We start from the raw sequence: 21,310 nt of genomic DNA on the forward strand, positions 1-21,310 counted from the left end.
ATACAGGATATATAGACATAAAACGAAGAGCTTTTGGAAGGAATCTTTCCCATTGCAGTGCAGGGCAATGTCATTGCTGGATGGGCGGGGCTTGGAGAAGGGGTTGAGGTTGCCCAAGCTGATGAGACTTAAGGAAAGAGGTCGTGTAAAGAAAAGAAAGATTCTATTCATAAACTGTTTTGATGAAGAACCCAATGCAGATTCGCGTTGATGGTTTTTTTGTGAATTAGCTACTGATGGGTTCGTGCTAGGAGGAATCGTCAGGTTCAAATAGAAAATCTGGTGGCAGCTCCCTTTTCATGGTAGAGCATACGTCTTGTAATCATGCTAAATTTTGAATTCCCTGAGCCATTTCGATCAAGTTCTGATTTCCATTCCTACCCCAACGGTTCCAACACGATTTCAGAAAAACAATGTTCTGCTGCTTCTGGTCATGGGATATCTACACTGGTTGTGATTATTTCTTTAGCAGTGAAACTTGCACATGGTTCATGTGAAAATATCTATTCACAAGAACAAAAGCACGATAACGTCGCTGACGGGTAGTTATGTCAGACCGATGCTAAATCACTTACATGGGGCTCAAGCCGCTTTGAAACCTCTAACACAAGTGCCAAGAGGCTGCGCTAGTCTTGGAAGTTATAAGATTGCAAATGTTCTCAAAACATGTTTCTCTGCGCAAGAGGCTGGGCAGCAACAGAAAAGGCTTGAATGGACACAAGTGCCCAGCCAGTATGGGCAGATTAGCTGGGGGCAGTTGCAAACAGAACCAGGGAATGCTTCTACGTTGGCCTATCTCTTGAGGCGTTATGGCAAAGCCAAGGCCCTGTGTGATGGAAGACGTGTGCATGCTTACATTCATAGATACGGATATGAGAACACCTCCTTTTTAGGGAACTGCATTATCCAGATGTATGGAAACTGTGGGAGCATGGATGATGCCCAAGCTGTCTTTGACAAAATGAATAACCCCAACTCCTATTCTTGGAATATATTGATGAATGCCTACACTCAGAATGCGAATTTGAAGGATGCAAGGAGCGTGTTTGCCAGAATGCCCCGTAGAGATATCGTCTCTTGGAATGCCATGATTGCAGCACTTGCCCAGAATGGGCATGCAAAGGAGGCTCTGGATCTCTTCCATCAGATGCAACTTGAAAAAGTGACGCCCAATCATATCACCTTTATCTGTGCTCTTGATGCATGTGCTAACTCAGTAGCTTTAGAAGAGGGCTGCCAGATCTGTGACATTCTTCATGGCACTAGGCATGGACAAGATGTGGCAGTAGCTAATGCCATCATCAATATGTACGGCAAGTGTGGGAGTGTGGACAATTCGAGGAGAGTGTTTGATGATATGCCTCATCGAGATGTAATCTCTTGGACAACCATGATTGCTGTGCTTGGTCAGAATCAGCAAGGCAATGAGGCATTGGATCTATTCTGGCAAATGCGATTTCAAGCCATCGAGCAAAATGGCATTACGTATGTCTGTGCTCTTGATGCATGTACCAGCCTAGCATCTCTTCCAGAGGGAAGGAAGCTCCATGCTGCCATTGTTCCCAGTGGGTATGGGCAATTTTTGGCAGTGGCCAATGCTCTCGTCAATATGTACGGTAAATGCAGGACCATTAATGATGCAAAGTGGGTTTTTGCTAAAATGTCTCATCGTGATGTTATCTCCTGGAATGCGATGATTGCTGCATGTGTTCGGAATGACCTTGGGAAGGAAGCCCTGGATCTCTTCCATCAGATGCAAAACCAAGGTATGAAGCCAGACCGCATCACCTTCATTTGCATTCTGGATGCATGCAGTGACTCGGCAGTCCTTGAGGATGGGCAGGACATGCATACAGCCATTGTGGGTAATGGGTATGGTGAAGATTCTTTAGTGGAGACTGCTCTCATAAGTATGTATGGCAAGTGTGGAAGTGTGCATGATGCAGAGTATGTGTTCAGAAGAATGTGTCATCGGGACGTTGTCTGTTGGAATTCCATGATAGCAGTCTTCTCTCAAAATGAGCAGGACAACAAGGCTTTGAATCTGTTTCATCAGATGCAGCTTCAAGGTGTAAAAAGAGATTGTATCACCTTTATATGTGCTCTTGATGCATGTGCCAACCTTGCGGCCTTTAAAGAGGGACAGGACATCCATGCTGTCATTTTGGAGGGTGGGTATGAACAAAATGTTGTTGTGGGGACTGCCCTTATGAATATGTATGGCAAGTGTGGATGTGTGCATGATGCAGAACATGTGTTTAGAATACTGCCTCATCGTGATATAGCTTCTTGGACTACAATGATGGCAGCATTTGCACAAAATGGCCATGTCAAGGAGGCCTTAGATCTTTTTAGTTGGATGCAGCATGACGGCATAAAGCCAGATAACACCACCTTTGTCTGCATTCTCACTGCATGTAGCTATACAGGATTGGTCAATGACGGCAGGCAATTTTTTATTTCCATCACAAGAGACCATGGTTTGATGCACACAGCTGAGCATTATGTGTGCATGATAGATCTTCTTGGTCGTGCTGGATGCTTGGACGAGGCTGAGGGCTTAATCAACATCATGTCCCGCCAAAAACTTGCACTGGCATGGCGTTGTTTGCTTGGTGCCTGCGGAATTCATGGTGATGTGGAGCGGGGGATACGAGCTGCAAACCACTGTTTTATTTTAGACCCAGAAAATGCTATACCTCATGTGACGCTGTCAAATATCTATGCTTTGGCCTGCAGGCCACGTGATGCAATTCTAGTGAGAGGAACAATGAAAAAAAGTGGCATGAAGGAGAGGCTCGGGCATTCCTTTTAGCTTTACTAAGGGAGAACATGAATTTGTTTTTTAAGACGTGTCACCCCTAGATTGAGGAAGGTGTTGCAGAGACTGACCCTTCACATGTAGGTAGCAGGATGCCTGATGCTTGCTGGAAGACAGATTATGAGCATTTGACTTGCTACCGAGGGGGATCTTGCCCATGCTTTTGGTCTGATATCGTGCGCTGGGGTGCCTCTCTGCATCACAGAGAACCTTTGGTTATTCTCTGATTGTCACGTCACCACGAAGTTGCTCCCTGCAAATGTCCTGATTGTCACGTTGCATGAAGTTGCTCCCATGCTTTTGGTCTGATATCCTGTGTTGGGGTGCCTCTCTGCATCACAGAGAACCTTCGGTTATTCTCTGATTGTCACGTTGCCATGAAGTTGCTCCCTGCAAATGTCCAGCAGAATCATCACAATAAATTCTGATGTTTTTTATCACTCTAAGCGTGGAATTTTCCCATGGGAAGACGACTGGTAAAGTTTGCAAGCGTTTTTGTAAGTATGAATACTGTTCAGTTTATGGTGGTATTTGGGGTTGGAATGATTGTACCATGCTTCTATATGGTGGACTTAGTCTTGTATGAATGATTGTACCATGCTTCTATATGGTGGACTTAGGCTTCCATACAAGTCCTTGATACTTCTGGCTACACTAATTGTCCTGTAGGCTCCATAGCTTTCAGCATGCCGCCACTAAGGAGGGAGCTGAGAGCAAATATGTTATTCCCTGCCACCTCCCCCTAGTGGGCCTTGAGAAGATTTGAGTATTCCATCATGCAAGCTGGAGCTTGGAAAGAGGCTCGTCTCCTGCTGAACTTATGGGAGGCTGTGGATGAAGAACCGAAAACTGTTGCTGCTGACTATTGAGAATGAGGGGGTGGGAGTCCTTTTATAGGCTGCCCCTCCTCCTGACTTGCAACTGCAACCTAATGGGCAAGTAGGGGCCAACCAGTGCTCTAGGTCCAACTTTTACCTGACTAGATACGACCTACTACCTTACTAGATACGACCTACTGGTGCTGGCCTTGGCTTGTGTGTCCTTGTGGCAGCTGCCCCACTGTCCTGCCACGGCTACACTACTGTTGGCAGCCCTCGTGACTGTCCTAGGCAAATGTGGCTGTAGCTGCTCATGACATCCCCTTTTGTTGAAGACTAAAAAAGATTGAAGGCCTCTTCGTATGCTGTGAGGACTGAGGTGTGGATAATGTGAAAATCTTCATGAACTCTTGGTGCCTCATACCAGTCTCAATGCTTGTACTTGATGGCGTGCACTCTTATGCTTGCTCACCTTGACCTCGTCTACAATGTGGGCTGCTCCATATCTGGTAACTCCTAAATTTGGTCCCACATATCGCTTGAGCCAAGAAAATGGGAACAATGGTCCACTTGACAGATAACTGGATTTATGTATCGTGATTGAAAAGGGAACACCACTTCGAGACAAGAACTTCAGGCACCTTTTTGGTCTGTGCTCTGGCAATTTTCGCTTTGACAGACTCTAGAATCTGCTCATTGCTCTGCGTGGTCAAATCAACTTTGTAAACTTTTTTGAAGTTCCAGGGTGAAGCGACTTGAAACTTTTGAAGTTCCGGGGTGAAGAGACTTGAACTGTTTGCCAAATGCGGCCTTGTATGAAGAATGCATTCTGTTTCAAACCCTTGTACCAATGGAAGATACTGCTCTCACCGGGCCCGTGTTTCACTGACACAACAGTCTAAAACATCAAATGCCAGCTGGTTGTGGATGTCTGTCTGACCATCGATTTGAGGGTGGAAGTTCCTGGGGAAACCGAACTGTGTACTACAAACAAGCTCTCTAGAACATATCAATGATTTTTTATCCCAGAAAAAAAAAAAGACTCTTATCGTGTCATGGCAAACTTGCTTACAATAATGATTAGTCTACAAGGGTGCTGACAAGATGACGAGACCCGCTGTTTGTGGCAGGGTTCCAGCTGGTGTGAAGGGTCCTGTCCCAATTGTGCAAGTGGGACACTTGTCCAAGTTGAACAAGTCTTAGATTAGATTAGATTCCTGTGAGTGGAGGTGTAGTGACCTCACCTGTAATGTCAAAGAGAAGGCTACTCTTGCCTACAAAAGGAGGCCCTTGTACTTGCTTCATACATAGATCTTGTGCCTCATTCTTTGTGTCCCATCATGTATTTGCTGGCTCTCTCTCCCACACCATGTATTCACCTCTCGTACCAAACTCAATTTTTTAATTAGTTTTGGTGCGTGAAGGCTTAATTAAGCTATGTTTATCAATGACTTAATTTATTTATACTTTAATTAACCTATGTTTTTCTATGGTTCAATTTATTTATGCATTAATTAACCTATGTCTCTTTATAGCTTAATTTATTTGATGCATAGACTATGTCCACGCAAACGTTTTGAAGGACCCAAAACCAAGATTCGAACCCAAAACCTTCTTTTTCCCAAGTGTGAGCCCTACCACTAAAGTAATAATTATATCCCTCTTTCCTTATAATAGTATTATAAATCCTCCCTCATCCCCCTCCCCCTTTCCCTTTAGGATGTCCTTTTCTCTTTAATGCCTTTCATAAGTGGTTCTCCTCCCTAATCTCACACGTCCCTCCCTCTTCAATGCCCCTCCCCCCCCTTTTATTTAACTCAAGCTCTCTCGGCTCTGTTTCACATGATTGTCTCGTTTCATCCTCATGGAGGGGGAGGTGTGAAGCGACTGCGCTCTGATCCTGACTAACTCTCTTGATCTAGGGGAAGAGGCAATGAGTGGCAACGATTCCCTTGCCTCAACTGAAGAGGCACATGATCCAGCAGCTTCTCCTGAGACAGACAAGAAGAATGATGCAACCCCGTCCTACGCCAAGATTCTTTCTAAGAAACTGCAGGGCAGGTTTCCCCTGTCTGATGAGGAGGCCCAGTTTATTCTGCAAGCCGAGGTGCAGCGGAGGTCCAAAGAGGTTGAATGCAAAGGCTGGTTCGAAGGAGGCCGTAAACACTCGGTTATTTGTGAAGTCTCTCTCGAGGAGGTTAAGCCGGAGATCACCAAGCTTGCCAAGGGTGGAGTATATCTGTTCTTCACGGGACGTGTCCCCTCGATGGAAGAGCTTTCTCAGCATGCTTTTTGAATGTGAACTTCAGTCGTGCACGTACTCAGCCAGGTTCATTTGAAAGGGTTTTTACTCCGCTGTGTGTCTGAGGATGTCAGGAACAAGATTGTCGGACGCTCTTTCACGCTTGCAGGTTCATCGGGGTTGGTGGTTCCATGGAGCCCCTTCTCTGTGGATGAATTCATCTATCACGACTGTTCAGTTTGGGTGGACTTTCCCAACTTACCAATATGGTTGGCTGAGTCGGTCGACAAGCTGACTGCTTCGCTTGGGAAAGTGTTACTCATTCCCCCCTCTGCCAGAGCCCCTACAGGTCGAAAACGTGCGTTGATACTATGGGATAGGGGGCAGGAAGTTCCAGATTTTGTTCAAGTGGTGCTTTCAGATGGGAATTTGGTTGCTCAGCAAGTTGTCTTAGGGCCTTTCCCCGATGCATGCTACATCTGCAGAAAAGTGGGTCACTTCGCACTGGAATGCCCTTCTAGGGTGGCTAATGTGTCCTTGGCGCTGGGGGATAAGTGCTCCGAGGGATTGCCTGAAGAGAACCCAGCAAGGGTTGCAGGGGAAGAGCGAGTATGCTCGGAGAATGAGGGTATATGCAGGTCCAGCCAGGTCCGGTTGTGGAGACGATGCCTTGCAACGAGAAAGTTGAATTGTCTGAGTGGAAAGTCGTGAGAAAAAAGGGTAGAGCTTCTGCAGAGTCAAATCAGATGCTTCAAAATGAGAATGGGTCTGGGGGATACGCCGGCCTCTAGTGAAGGGGCTATCCCAATCAGGGTTCAAAAGCCAAGAATGTCAAGGAGAAGGAGCTGCCGCTTTCCCCCACTCTTGCTCCTCCTCCTCAAAATGTGGTTTCAGCTCCCTTGTCTGATACCTAGGGTGTGGAGGTTCTCCCATTAAGAGAGTCATCCGGTAGTCAAAGCCCGCAAGATGTGGAGATGCTGGAAGCCAATGCCAAAAAGAGGCCGCATGAGGATAAGAAGAAAGAGAGGATGCCCTTAAAAGAGGTTAAAGCAGCTACTAATGCTCCGTCCACACGGAGTCTGTCAAAGAGAATCAAAGAAGCCGCTAGAGGGGCAGGAAAAGGCAAGGAGAACAGATTTAATTTTTATAGGGATGCAGTCCGAACCTCGGCTCAATAAAGATGGGATGGGCACTCGGAGTGCTTCCATCAAGCATGTGTCGCTGATGTCTTGGAATGTTTGTGTGATAAGACAAAGCAGAGAGGTTGCCTTGATGTGATTGTGCTCCTCCAAGAGTTAAAGTGTGGGGCTGGTGACAGTTTCTGGTTTGCTTGTAACAGTAGAGGGTATACGCTGTTTGTTAATTGTCCTAGTAGGAGAATAGGCGGTTCTGCAATTTTGGTGAAGCAGTCTTTTAGTGCAAGTGAACTGTTCAGGGATGCCGATGGATGTCTACTCACTGTTCAAGTGCTCGTGGAGGGATTTGGGCTCCGAGTCGCCTGTGTATATGCTCCCAATGTGGCCTCCCAGAGGGGAGACTGTTGGAGACTCCTCAGTTCCTGCTTGACTGGCAGCCATTGGTTAATTGGAGGAGATTGGAACTTTACAGAGGAAGGGACTGATAGATCTCACCCAGGATCTGTTCTTCAGGGGTGGGAGAGGGATGATTGGGAGAGCCTTTGTCTTACTAATGGCTTGGTGGACTGTGCAATGCTTGTTTCCGATGGGTTTGAGGATTTTACGTGGTCTAATAAGCGTAAAGGTGCTGAATTTAGAGCAGCAAGGATTGTTAGAATTTATGCTTCAGAGGAGGGGTGGTGGATGAGAAGCCCCTTCAAAGGAGAATGTGTGACTGGGACAGGTTTGCTGGACCACTTGCCGATTAAATGGTCCTTTAGTCTCCCATTGGCTGAATGCAAACCATTGGACATACCCTTTCAGTTCAACAACAGACTTTTGAATTCAAAAAAGTTCTGCTCCACAGTAAGAAGGGCTTGGCCGGAGTTCAAAAGAGATCACTCAAATGCCAGTGCTAACTGGGATCTTTTGATTCGTCAGATGCATGTGAAAGTGAAACGACTTGATTTTGATCATAGAAGGGAAAGGAAGATGCTGGCTACTTCTGTTTGCAGGCTCTCAGAGCAGCTTTATCCGCATCTCCCTGCGATCCCTTCCGCACAACCTTCTTGGTTCAAACTGAATCAGCGATGAGAGTTTGGGAACTAGAGGAGGCAGACAAGGCACGCATAAGGAGCAGACAGCAGTGGCTGAGTATAGGGGATTGTCCCTCAAAAGTTTTCTTCAAATCGATGAAATGAAAGCATCAGCACGGGCTGATAGATCGTGTGCAGGATTCCCAAGGGAAGCTAATCACAGAGTTTTGGAGAGTGGCGGAAACCTTCAGGACAGAATTGAGTTCCATAGTGGGGGCAGCGCCTACGGTGGATGACCAATGGTCTAGCTACCTCAGGGAAGTGTTGGCTGGCCTGAATATGAGAGTTTCTGAGATCCAGCGGGGTATGTTAGCTAGGGAGTTCACTTTGGAGGAACTTGAAGAAGCCCTTAGACAGATGAAGAATGACCGAGCCCCTCATCCTGACGGTCTAACTCTGGAATTCTTCCGAGAGTTTTGGGGTCTGCTGGGTCTTGATCTTGTAGCAATGGCGAATGAGGCAGTCTCCAAAGGCTCTCTAACAGAGGATGTTAATGCTCGTCTAGTTAACTTTTCCCTAAGCGACAGAACAGGATTAAGGTTGGTGATTGGAGACCGATCACGATGCTAAATGCATCTTATAAAATTATTGCTAAAGCCCTGGCAATTTGGGTAAGGGATATTTGCACGATTGTGGTTGACAAAGAGCAAAATGGCTTTGTTAAGGGCCGAGATATTTTTGAGAATATACTGAATGTCACTACAGCTATGGATTATGCTTGTAACTTTGGGCAAAAGGTAGTCTTTTTTGGATTTGATCTAGACAAGACTTATGATTGTATTCGTTGGGACTACTTGCTTGAGGTCTTGAGTAGACTCGGTTTTGGCTCAAGTTTTTGTAGAATGGTGTCTTGCCTATTTGGCAATGCCTTTGCCATACTTTGTGAAACCGGCCTCTAATCACTCAGAGGGCAGTGGAACTAAACCTTTAATTACTTCAGCACTTATTTACAGCTCACAAAGCATATATCACAACCATTAACCATTGCATGATCACCATTTAGCATTTACCCAGTTGTTCACAAACAAAACCACTGAAAAAGGGATGGAGGCTAGAATGCCCCTGCTCAACAAACATAGACAAGTGCACCTGATTGGCCCCAAACACCATGGCACTTCTTTCGGTATTTCTTTATATTTCACAGTGAAATGATTACAAGTTGCCTCTGGGAGACCTTTCCTGCAATTGAGCATGCAATCCCAATTCACTGAGCCTTCGCAAGGCTTTCAAGCATAGAACACCATCACATAAGTGCACTTAACCCATAGGCTCAACCCAAAGGCATTCTCTTTTCCGAGTGCAATTCCATTGGTTGTCCAGAATGCAATCACACTGCATCCCAGTTGCACTCTCTTTGAGTGGTTTCCAGATGGCATTCCCAAAGCTTTTCATAGCCTCAAAATAAAATCAGGAGAGTATCCAACCAAAGAATGACTCATGTAGCATTGCTTGGGCACGTGTGAATCTAGAAAGAGGCGGCACACGAGGCCAACCAATAGCTTATGGCAAAAAGAAATTGCGGCAGTAAAATCACAACTCACCAAGTCCTGAAAACTCGAACTAAGTCCTCAATCGCCAAGAGGACATAGTAGCCAATGCCCAATTGCATTCTCAGCCAAAGAGGAGTGCAAAGGCATGAAGAAAGAGCATTTACAAGAGCCGACCAGCAAGAATTCCATTGAAAAATGCGAAAAAAAGCACTTCTGTCGTGAAGAAATGGGAGTTCTTGGACTCAAAAGAAGCGTGCTTTAGAGAGGAATGCATTGAGAAGATTTTGGAGAAGTTTCATTGTCGGAAAGTCCTCCAAAACTGAGAAAAACTAGTCAACCAGTGCGTGGGACCCCTTGAAATTCAACAAAAAGCTGTAGCTTTGTAAGAGGAGAGGCCCAAGAGGCTGTAGAAGCAAAAAGGTCCAGAAAAAGTCACTTTTGCAAATTCGACCAGCAAAAGAAGTGCTCAGCTCTGCCCGTTCTACTAAACGCATGGAGGGAAAAGCATATCACTGCGAAGGGGAGGCAGAGGGGAAGCCATCGGGCCAAACGGAAGTTGAGGAATCCAAACGGGTGAGGAGTTATGAAGAAAAACGTAATTCAGTTGAAGGAGGTTGAAAAACCAGTCCAAAATCTCAACAAAGGGAGAAGATGAGAGAGAAAACCACACGTGAAGTTTAGAAGGCCCAGGAAGGTCTAGAAGTGGCAAAGGAGCATGTTGAAGGTACTAGAGCCACCTAGAACTCTAGGGGGGCCACTGAAGGTACATGGTCCTCTAAGGGGCCCATTAAAAATGCCACGTCATCATTTTTCAACAATCACGTTTTTAATTCCTTTGAATGTCTTTGGGCCTAGGGATTAATTACGCTTATGTGCTAGGTACCATGCCGCGTTTAATTACACATTATTAAGCCTCCGCTTGGACTTTTAAAACCAAAGCTGTCACGGTCTTGTAGTACATTAAAGTACTTAGAATTTCACGCCCCCGTGACATACCCCTCTCTTGAAACAACAAACCACAGTTTGCTGCCCCAAAACATAGGAGCGAGCATGAAATATAGCATGAAAGAGTATACAAGAAAGCCACAGCTATAGTATACAAAGACAGTGAAAATATGGCTAGGAGAGGCATGGATCCATCCATATACACTGCTCAAAATGTATGTGATCATCGGCGATCAATAGTCAAGATGCATCAATATCATGAAGTCTCACAGTAGAAATACGCTTATTTGCTAAACCTGCAAATTATTGTCCACAATCCATCATGTCTAGTAGGAGTACGTGGAAGATCAAACACAAAATCCAAAGCTATGCTTTGCCATGGTCTATTCGGAATTGGCAAAGGGTGTAACAACCCAGGTGCCTTCTGCCTGTCAAACTTTACTTTCTGACAAACCATGCATGTTCTCACATATTCTTCCACATCTTTCCTCAAAGATGGCCAATAAAAGTATTGCTCCACTGCTGTAATTGTTGGTGTAATTCCCTGATGTCCTGCATATGGAGGAGCATGACTTTCCATTATGACTTTCCATGGCATTTGGTTAGTGACACAGAGTCGTTCATGCATCAAAATGAAACCCTCTTTCAACATATAGTGATCATGCCTTTGACCATCAGAAAGCTGATCATAAATAGTTGAAAAATCAACATCATTAACATACTGATCTTTCATCACATCTAACACATTATTGTAAGCAATGCTCACTGTTGAAACACTGGGTTTCTTGGAGACTGCTTCAGGTTGTGGTTTCCTGGAAAGTGCATCAGCCACGACATTTTTGTTACCCGATACATGTACAATCTGAAAATGAAACATTGAGAGGAAGTTAGCCCATTTCATGTGCTTTTCAGATAATTTTCTCTGCGTGAGAAAATATCTAAGTGACTGATGATCTGTCTGCACATAAAAATCAGCTCCAAGAAGGTAATGTTTCCATGTGGTCAAAGCATGTATCACTGCTAACATTTCCTTCTCGTATGTCTGCAAGTATAATTCAACATCTTTGAGAACTCTACTCTCATATGCAACCACTTTGCCATCCTGCATCAAAGTGCCTCCTATGCTGTTCCCACATGCATCACAAATTACAGCAAAGGGTTTTGCAAGATTTGGCAAGATAGTAACGGGTTCAGAACACAACTTTTGCTTCAGCTCTTCAAAAGCTGCATTTTCCTTTGGTCCCCACCGAAACGGTACAACTTTCTTCTGTAAAGCATGCAAGGGAGAAGCAATTTCTACAAAGTACTTTATAAACCTTCGATAGTATGAACACAACCCAAGGAAGCTTCTGACTTCATGCAGATTTTTCAGAATTGGCCAACTCCTTATGGCCTCAACTTTTACAGGATCCATCTTGACTCCATCCTTTGACATTATATTCGAGAAAATGAATCTCATGCATAAAGAACTCACTTTTCTTGGTGTTTATTAACAGCTTGTGTCTTTTCAACTCTTGAAACAAAATAGTGCGGTGTTTCTTGTGCTCCTGCTCATTTTTAGAGAACACAATGATGTCATTGAAGAAAGCGCCCACAAACTTTCTGTGTGCTCTAAAAATTCTGTCCATCATTTTATTGAAAGTGGTAGGTGCATTAGTCAAACCAAAAAGCACACAAGGAACTCATATAAGCCAAATGAAGTGTGGAAGGCAGTCTTGTAGACATCTTCAGGCCGTATCCTCATCTGATGGTATCCACTTTTAAGGTCAATACGACTGAACATTGAGGAACCTTCCAACCGATCCAATATATCATCAATGCGTGGAATTGGAAAATGGTTCTTAATTGTGACTTTATTCAAAGTCCTATAATCAATACACATTCTCTAACTGCCATCTTCTTTTGCACAAGCAACACAGGGGAACAGTAAGGAGAATTACTTGGCTGTATTAATTCCTTTTCCAAGAGTTCCTTCACTTGTGACATTGTCTCTTCCTATTGTGCCTTACTAACACGATAGGGAGGTATATTAGGCGGTGAGCTTCCTGGAATTATATCAATTTGATGATCCTCGGGCCTCTTGGGAGGTAATACTTAAGGAAGTGCATCTGAGAAACAATCCTGAAAATCTGAAATAAAAGCAGCCCTTTCTCTATCTAAAGCAGAAAGAGTAGAGTCTTCTTGAGCTGGTTGGCTGTCCTCTTTGACAAAAATCAAGTACGCTGAAATATGATGCTTTATTACATTGGAAATACAAGAAGTTGAAACTACAGGGATGGACTCCCCTTTCAACTTTACATCAAGTATATGATTTTTGCCTCTATGAGTTAAAGAAATCTTCTTGTTTCTCATCTGTGCATCAGCCCCCACCCTGTACATCCAAGGCATCCCAAGCAAAGCATCACACTCTGGCAAAGGCATAATGTAGAAGTCCTCTGCATCCTGATATCCGTGGATATGCATCCTCAACTTGCCAATGATAGGAGTGACAGGTGTGTTGAGTTCAGGGTTGGCCATATCACACATGCCGGATGGCCCCATTTCCTTAGGCTTGATGCCAAGCCTTCCTGCCATATCAGGAGTTATGAAATTCGCCTTTGCCCCAGAATCAAAGAAAAACAAACAATTCTGATTTCTGATTTTTCCCCATGCTTTGCACATCTCAGTCTTTTTCGTTTCCTCTTCATCATGTGCATGTGGCAAACTCCCAATCACATCTGGAAGAAGTCCTGCGGAAGGTTTAGGCCTTTTGCCCTTTGGATTTGCTCAACAAACATAGACAAGTGCACCCGATTGGCCCCAAACACCGTGGCACCCCTTTCGGTATTTCTTTATATTTCACAGTGAAATGATTACAAGTTGCATCTGGGAGACCTTCCTTGCAATTGAGCACACAGCCCCAATTCACTGAGCCTTCGCAAGGCTTTCAAGCATAGAACACCATCACATAAGTGCACTCAACCGATAGGTTCAACCCAAAGGCATTCTCTTTTCCGAGTGCAATTCCATTGGTTGTCCAGATGCATTCACACTGCACCCCAGTTGCACTCTCTTCGAGTGGTTTCCAGATGGCATTCACAAAGATTTTCAAAGCTCCAAAATAAAATCGGTAAAGTACCCAACCAAAGAATGACTCATGTAGCACTGCCTGGGCACCTGTGAACCTAGAAAGAGGCAGTGCACGAGGCCAACCAATAGCTTATGGCAAAAAGGAATTGCAACAGCAAAATCACAACTCACCAAGCCTTGAAAACTCGAACCAAGTTCTCAATCGCCAAGAGGACATAGTAGCTAATGCCCAATTGCATTCTCAGCCAAAGAGGAGTGCAAAGGCATGAAGAAAGAGCATTTACAGGAGCCGATCAACAAGAATTCCATTGAAAAATGTGAAAAGAAGCACTTCTGTCGTGAAGAAATGGGAGTTCTTAGACACAAAAGAAGCGTGCTTTAGAGAAGAATGCATTGAGAAGGTTTTGGAGAAGTTTCATCGTCGGAAAGTCCTCCAAAATTGAGAAAAACCAGTCAACTAGTGCGTGGGACCACTTGAAATTCAATAGAAAGCTGTAGCTTTGCAAGAGGAGAGGCCCAGGAGGTTGTAGAAACAAAAAGGTCCAGAAAAAGCCACTTTTGCAAATTCGACCAGCAAAAGAAGTGCTCAGCTCTGCCCGTTCTATCAAACGCACGGAGGGAAAAGCATATCACTGCGAAGGGGAGGCAGAGGGGAAGCCATCGGGCCAAACGGAAGTCGAGGAATCCAAACGGGTGAGGAGTTATGAAGAAAAACGGAATTCTGTTGAAGGAGGTTGAAAAACCAGTCCAAAATCTCAACAAAGGGAGAAGATGAGAGAGAAAACCACACATGTGAAGTTTAGAAGGCCTAGGAAGGTCCAGGAATAGCAAAGGAGCATGTAGAAGGCACTAGAGCCACTTGGAACTCTAGAGGGGCCATTGAAGGTACATGGCCCTCTAGGGGGACCATTAAAAATGCCACGTCATCATTTCCCAGCAACCACTCTTTTAATTCCTTGGAATGCCTTTGGGCCTAGGGATTAATTATGATTATGTGCTAAGTACCATGCCGCGTTTAATTACACCATTATTAAGACTCCACTTGGACTTTTAAAACCAAAGTTGTCACGGTCTTGTAGTACATTAAAGTACTTAGAATTTTACACCCTGGTGACACTCTGCCTCAATGGAGGAGTGGTGGGAAGTTATGACACGAGGAGGTCGGTAAGACGGGGGTGCCCCCTAGGCACCCCCTCCTCTTTGCACTCGGGACCATCCCTTGATCATAAGTATGCTTCAATCAGCTACTGTTATAGGTTCGCTGCATGGTTTGACCCTCCCTTCTGGAGAACAATTTTTGACACAACTGTTCGCTGATGATATCCTGGCTGCCTCGGTGGAGGAACCTGATAGTGTCACCACTCTGACGAACATCGTCGAAAAGTTTTGCGTGATCTCAGGATCTCTTTGCAGCTGGAGCAAAACTTTTGCAGTGCGGTCGAATCTCAGCCCCCCACCAGACTGGTTGAGTAATATGAAGTTAGTTTTCCTCAGAAGGGGTGAGATCGTGCGCTGGGGGTCTCTATTCGGCAGCGTTTCGATTGGGTTATGGGCAATTTCAAGTCTAAGCTTCAGTTTTGGCATGGTCTTTCTTTGGGATGGAATGCCAGAGCGTTAATTGTGCAGCACGTGCTTGCAGCCTCGACTACCTATATAGCTACTCTCTGGCATTTCGGGAAATCGCATTGGTTGGAGGTAGAAAGACTCTTCCTCTCCTTTCTTTGGGCTGAGGAAGGAGGTCGGAAGAAGATGCACTCAATTCCATGGGATCCGCTCAAGTTGCCAAAGTCTGAGGGTGGTTTGGGGTTTGCGGATATTTACACAAATAATCTGGCCCTTATCTGTAAGTGGCTGCCAAACTATTCGCCAGTTCCTCTCCGTGGGTTAGCATTGTGAAATTTTTCTTGGAGAAAGCGAAGGGTATGAAGGTAGGTAACTGGCCAGGCCTGACGGTGGTATGCGAAGCTTATTTCTGATTTTCCAGTCCGGATTACTAGTTCAGATATCTCTGCAGGGTTAGCTGCGGCATGGAAGGTTTGTGTGGCTAAACTCCCTTGGAAAGGGAGAAGCGGTCTGAGAGGAGATGCCAGCCTGTTAGAAGGGATTTGGTGGAGTAAGGCAGTGCGCATCAACGGTGAGGCATTTGCCCTGCATGACCTTCCCAGGGCACGTCAGTTATTCAAGAAAGGGATTAAGACTTGGAGTGATAATCCAGCTCAAGCCGATTGGTATTCAGTGGATGCTCTGCGGTTCCAATTCTCTCTTAATGATGGTGAGGTGGATTTGCTACGCTCTGTGCTGGAGCGAGTTCCAGATGGGTTTCCTTCCAATTGTTTGATGACTCAGGATGGAAGGATTTGTGAATGGCAGTTGGGCAAGACGTGCCTCAACAAACTCTCAGCTAGGAGGGCCTACAGGTATTTGCTTTCTACAGCTCCAATCTTCCCTGTTCTGGATAAGAGATGGTCCCTTGAGAGATCCCCGATTTGGTGGAGAAAGAGGCTACAATGTATATGGAGGGGCTGCACAGGTGGTAAAACTAGAATGCCCCTCTAGAAACTTGTCAGAGGGAAGCTTACTAAAAGGATCCCTGTAAGCCCTTGATGTCCCATTTGTGGGAAATCCTTGGAGGTTGTACGCCATCTCTTTTGGCTCTGCCCGATTTCCCCCCCTCCCCCCTTTATGCTTAAATATTTTGCCATCATATACCCCCCCCAACTAATTAATTAACAACTCGTGGGCACTTTCACGCCACAATTTTGAGGGGATTCACCCCTTCAATTGCACATTGATTTTCTTTGGGTGCTGCTCTCATAGATCTGTCGCTATCTTTAGTTCTGCTGCCACGCAATCTTTGAAAATCGTTGCTATGCTATGCTGATCTAAATCTTTTATATCTACCGGCTGCTTTGGTTGTTGGGTGACTAGACCTGGAGTCTGCTCACGTCCGACTCCGCATCAGTATGTTTTCATCTTTTCTTACCGTTGTTCAATCATTTGGCGGATTACATCTATTTTACTCACGGCAATACCTCTACAGCAACATTATTTCTTAATTTATAGCACTGGTCTATTTACTCACGGCAATACCTCTACATCAACATTATTTCTTAATTTTATAGCACTGGAGTTGTCATATCACTCTTCAAATTTTAGGCATCCCTTTCTCTTGAGTAGTCACTCGAGCAGGTATGGCACACTCAATGCCATCGTATTGTGCAAATCTGTGGCATAATTGTTAGATTTGAGGTGACTTGCATTTTGCTGGTGGCAAGACGGAGTCGAGCGTCTCAGCTGGCATGAACTTCAACTTTGAAGGTTTAGCTGATCAAATTGCAAGTTCTAGGTACTAGCTCCTCTGCCCATCGGGTTCACAATGTTCATGGTTCATTTGGCAATGATTCCCATCATAGGCATCCTACGCAAAGCTTTGGAGCTGCCATTGTTTATGGCCATAAGCAATCCTAGGACTACCACTATATTCTCTGGGTTGGGCCCTTCATCAGCGGCGCTCTTGCAACACTTCTTGAGGAACCACTGCATCCAAGGCCATGGGGTCCTTCCGCAGCTAATCGGCCAACCTACACTTGTGCCTACTGGTTTCTTTCCAACAGCTCGTTAGACCCTGCATGGGACTATTCTTCAGATTGATGGTTGGATGAAGATTGTGGTTCTCAGAAATGCTTTTTGTCTTCGATTCATTGATCACGCGATTCAGTTCGTGGTTCTGTGTTTCACAGACTAAGGTTGAGACGTTGCTTCTACGTGCCACTATTTGTGACCTACGTAACAGGTTAACCACAGCGTTGACTGGTCATCTTTAGACGTCTTATACTTTGTTTCTTGGAACTGTCATTATCTACTTTTGAGCGCAGACAATTCAAGCATGTTTGTTGAGCTTCTATGAGCAAGATTTCATCTATTGAAGGTATCCTATTGGATGCTGAGGAAGACACTTGTAAGTTCACAGACTTATTTACGAGTCTCCACCAATGGAACTTCCTCGTCTTGCTTCTCAGATCAAGAAATTCTCTGGTACATACTTTACGCATTGGCAGACAAAGATACACCTTGTCCTTAGGGAGTACTGTGTGTGCAAAGTCGTCAAGGGAATCGAGCCCAATCCTAAAGAAAATGCAAATCCAATTGGATTGACTACATGACATGATTAAAATAATCGGCCCTTGCCATTATTGGTCTCGATCGTACAGACAATTACATTCATCGCCTTGACCTTGACAGTACAGCTCAAGAGGTATGGAAAACTCTAAATAGATCTTAATAATTCCAAACTCTTTCTCAAGCAGCAAATTTACAAGCTGTCCATTAAGGGTTCCTCCTTGAATGATCATCGCAATGCTTTAGGTCTCCTTGTACAACAACTCTCTACCTTAAAATCCCCACCTGATGATGACGATACGAAAGTTGCGCTTCTCAATAGTCTTGAAAATCATGAGATGTATACAAAGATTCTTAGTGTTCTTCGCGTTGCTCATGAAATGAATCATGAAAATTACACAAGGATTCTTGGTGTTCTTCGCGTTGCTCGTGAAATGAAATTATTAGCAAGTGGTGGTTGTTTTTATAGACAATGATTGTCGCCGAGGAAAAGGAGTAATCGCCTGTGTTTGTTCATTTACAGGAAAGAGAGAAATCATCGTGAGAGAAGAAGAGAGATGGCTGAGCGTGTAAACATGTCCATTGAAGCTTTCACAGCATGTATGTATCATCGTTTGATGAATGGGTACGATCCAGGGTTTTAAAGAGGGATAGAAGTGTGGACACCCTTCTAGACAATGGGATTTTTTCCCATATCATTTTCTCAACTACAGTGAAGACTATGAGATCGAACAAAGGTAAGTAGTGTCAATGGCTTTCGTTAAGTTTCTGAAGCCATTCTTCAAAGCATCCACTTGGAATAATGGGGAGATAATGAGAGCTTTAGAGCCTCACTTGAATCAGCGAAGGTGGGCAACTTCAGATATCCTACCTCAGATATCCTATCTGCTCTCCTTCAACTTGCGAAGTCTGAATGAGCAGGGAAGACGGGCATGTAGTATAGGATCACATCACCAAGATGAAGGTGGTAAGAGAATCGAGATCTCTCTAGTAAGAGAATTCGAAATTCAAAGAGACAAGATGGAGTCGCTTTGCCACTTGTCAATGGGTCTCTGGACATTGACATTGGCCAGTATTTCAAGATAATGGGGCGGGAAGATACATATAAAGTTTGCATGGGGGTTTGAGACTTTTCAAAGATATTATTACTAGATCAGGAAGCCCCTCCGCTTATTCCAGGCAATCCTTGTTCTTTGCTTTGGTGGCATTCCCGGGTGTCAAAAAGAGCACTTGTGGGTTGGATTTTGGTAGTTTTTGGATCGAGCAATGGTTGCAGATCCCCGAAGAAACTAGAGCGAAAATCATTTGTTCATATTTAGAAGGCAGCCAGGTTGAAGATTATCTTAACATGATCCAATTTTTTGATGATTTGAATTTGTGTTGCTACCATTCTCTCAAGGTAGATGAAAGAGGGAGATGGCCATCGGAGGAAAATGGCTTTCATGCAGCCCAGATTTTGGCACTACGTTGTCTCCATGTAGTTCTATATGCACCTATTCCAAGTAGATCGACTCGGGTCACGGGAGAAGGTTATTGATATTTCTTGAAGGGCTTGCAAGCCAATAGGCGCCATCTTCATGAGAAAATCAAGCCAGTGGATGTGATTTTGTTCATCACATTGGGTTTGGTATTCTAGGAGGGAAAAGGTTTCCCTTGTGTTGGCTCTTTGGTGGCCTTCTCCCATGACTCGAGTTGATCTACTTGGAATAGGTGCATACACAACTACATGGAGACAACGTAGTGCCAAAATCTGGGTTGCATGAAAGCCATTTTCCTCCGGTGGCCATCTCCCTCTTTCATCTACCTTGAGAGAATGGTAGCAACACAAATTCAAATCATGAAAAAATTGGATCATATTAAGATAATCTTCAACCTGGTTGGCTTCTAAATATGAACAAAATCTGATCAACAAGGGAGTTTTTCCTCGAAGGATGACAATGATGCTGTGCAGACTGATAGTGAACCTACATGGTTTCAAACTGTGCTTTCAAAGTATGTGCACACGTTGGATGTCTTACACACGAATGGTAGCTTGATGTTTCCCATTATGACAATAGGCAAATCAAGGTTCTCTGCAAAAAATATGAAGCTGACTCTTTCATTTGATGAAATGCCTAACATAGTTCAAGGCCTCATGAAGCGGCTTGCTTTAACTGCAGGGATAGAGGCAGTAGATGATTCATTACCAGAGGGTCTCTCCCTTGTGTGTGATTTTGTGGTGAAATGCCCCTGATGCTTGCACTGTTAATGCGAGCTCTCTTGGATGAAGGCAACACTAAGTTGCCTGCAAGTTTGCTGGAGTGTTTGAGAAGAAATAGAAATTACGATGAGGTTGCTGTGGTTTGAGAAGGCTTTTGGGAAGGATAAGAGAAAATGATTATTTCGTAGGCTACCTTGGAGATGCTGAGAAAGTAGGAGTTCTTTTTCGGGCTCTAGCAGCTTCAATGCTAGGCATAATTGTTAGTTGAAATGGCAAGGTAATTGAAGGGTCAAATTTCAGTGATACATGGGGAAATTTGGAGGCTAAGGGTTTGATTGCACTGAAGGTTCGTTATCAAGGTGGTCACTGTAAGCAAAGCAGGGGTCAAAAGCCAGGTATTGAGGAGAAGCATGTTGATGAAGTTGCGGATGTTGGGAACGTCAAATTGCAGGTGCAATTTTTCCCTATCTTATTATTTTATCTCTTTAATAGGGAATTTGTCCTCTCTGAGAGCAAAAATGGCTATTTGCAATGCCAAATGTGCATGACCAATGGTGGAAGAAGACAGAGCATGCCCATATTTTAGTTATCATGCTAAACTTGAGCTCACGCAATTGTCCTATTGCCAGAAGACTTTCAAAGTACGAGATCTGTTTACTCCGTGTGTGGTGGTACCTGAATTCTTGCAAGCATGGTCTTTTTATATGCCACCAGAGGACCATACAAAGGTGCTTCCCTCTAATCATCTCAAGAGACCAAATGAGTTTTTTTCGTATGCTAACCAAAACTTTAGTGATGTCTTTGTAGGACCTGGAAACTTTGGGCCTGACCCTTGGTTTAGTGCAACAGAAGTGAGTCAAGGGAAGCGGGTGTTTTCTGTCTGCAATTAAGAAGCAGGATGTCGAAGTAGTATGTTAGCATCAAGACAATTTTAGATTCATTTGAAAGACTACGGAAAGTGGTTTCCCTTACCAAGAGTTTCAGGGAGCCTCAGCGGAGGAAAAAGAGAATGAGAGAGGAGATTTTAGGTTCTCGTTATGATGAAGGTGCAGAGCATGCTAATTCCAAAATACAATCAAGGACTCATGATCAACTAGTTAGCTACAAAGAGGCAAAGGATGATGAAGATGACAATATGATGCCGAAGCTCCCTCAGTTTATTTATTTGTACTGCACGGATGAGAAAGTGTCAGAGCAAGCACTATATCAATTGGAAAATCTAGTTATCAATGATGATCCTTGGGATGTTCAGATTGTTTTATGGTACAATAAAAAGGATCTTACAACTTCAGATCCATTGAGTTTGCTTTCATTCATTCGGTATGTAAGTCAACATACCCGATAAAGCAGGTCTTTAAGCAAACATCTCCCTGAAACAGTCCTATTAGGTCTGT

The 21,310-nt window shown here is 44.3% G+C and overlaps 1 protein-coding gene across 1 annotated transcript; it reads left to right on the plus strand.

Moving 5' to 3' along the window:
* The first annotated feature begins 559 nt into the window (after window positions 1-559).
* LOC147887952 (pentatricopeptide repeat-containing protein At1g03540-like) lies at window positions 560-2,815 on the plus strand. The gene has a single exon (XM_087393258.1). The coding sequence runs from the start codon at window positions 560-562 to the stop codon at window positions 2,813-2,815; it is 2,256 nt and encodes a 751-aa protein (XP_087249384.1).
* The last annotated feature ends 18,495 nt before the right edge of the window (window positions 2,816-21,310 follow it).

The sequence above is a fragment of the Dipteris shenzhenensis genome, chromosome 22, assembly GCF_047967505.1.
Source record: "Dipteris shenzhenensis isolate YYH24624 ecotype China chromosome 22, Dip_SZ_1.0, whole genome shotgun sequence".
Lineage (NCBI taxonomy): Eukaryota > Viridiplantae > Streptophyta > Polypodiopsida > Gleicheniales > Dipteridaceae > Dipteris > Dipteris shenzhenensis.

Excerpts from the sequence above, each read along its gene's own strand:
- LOC147887952 (XM_087393258.1), top strand. The coding sequence starts at position 560 with ATGCTAAATCACTTACATGGGGCTCAAGCCGCTTTGAAACCTCTAACA.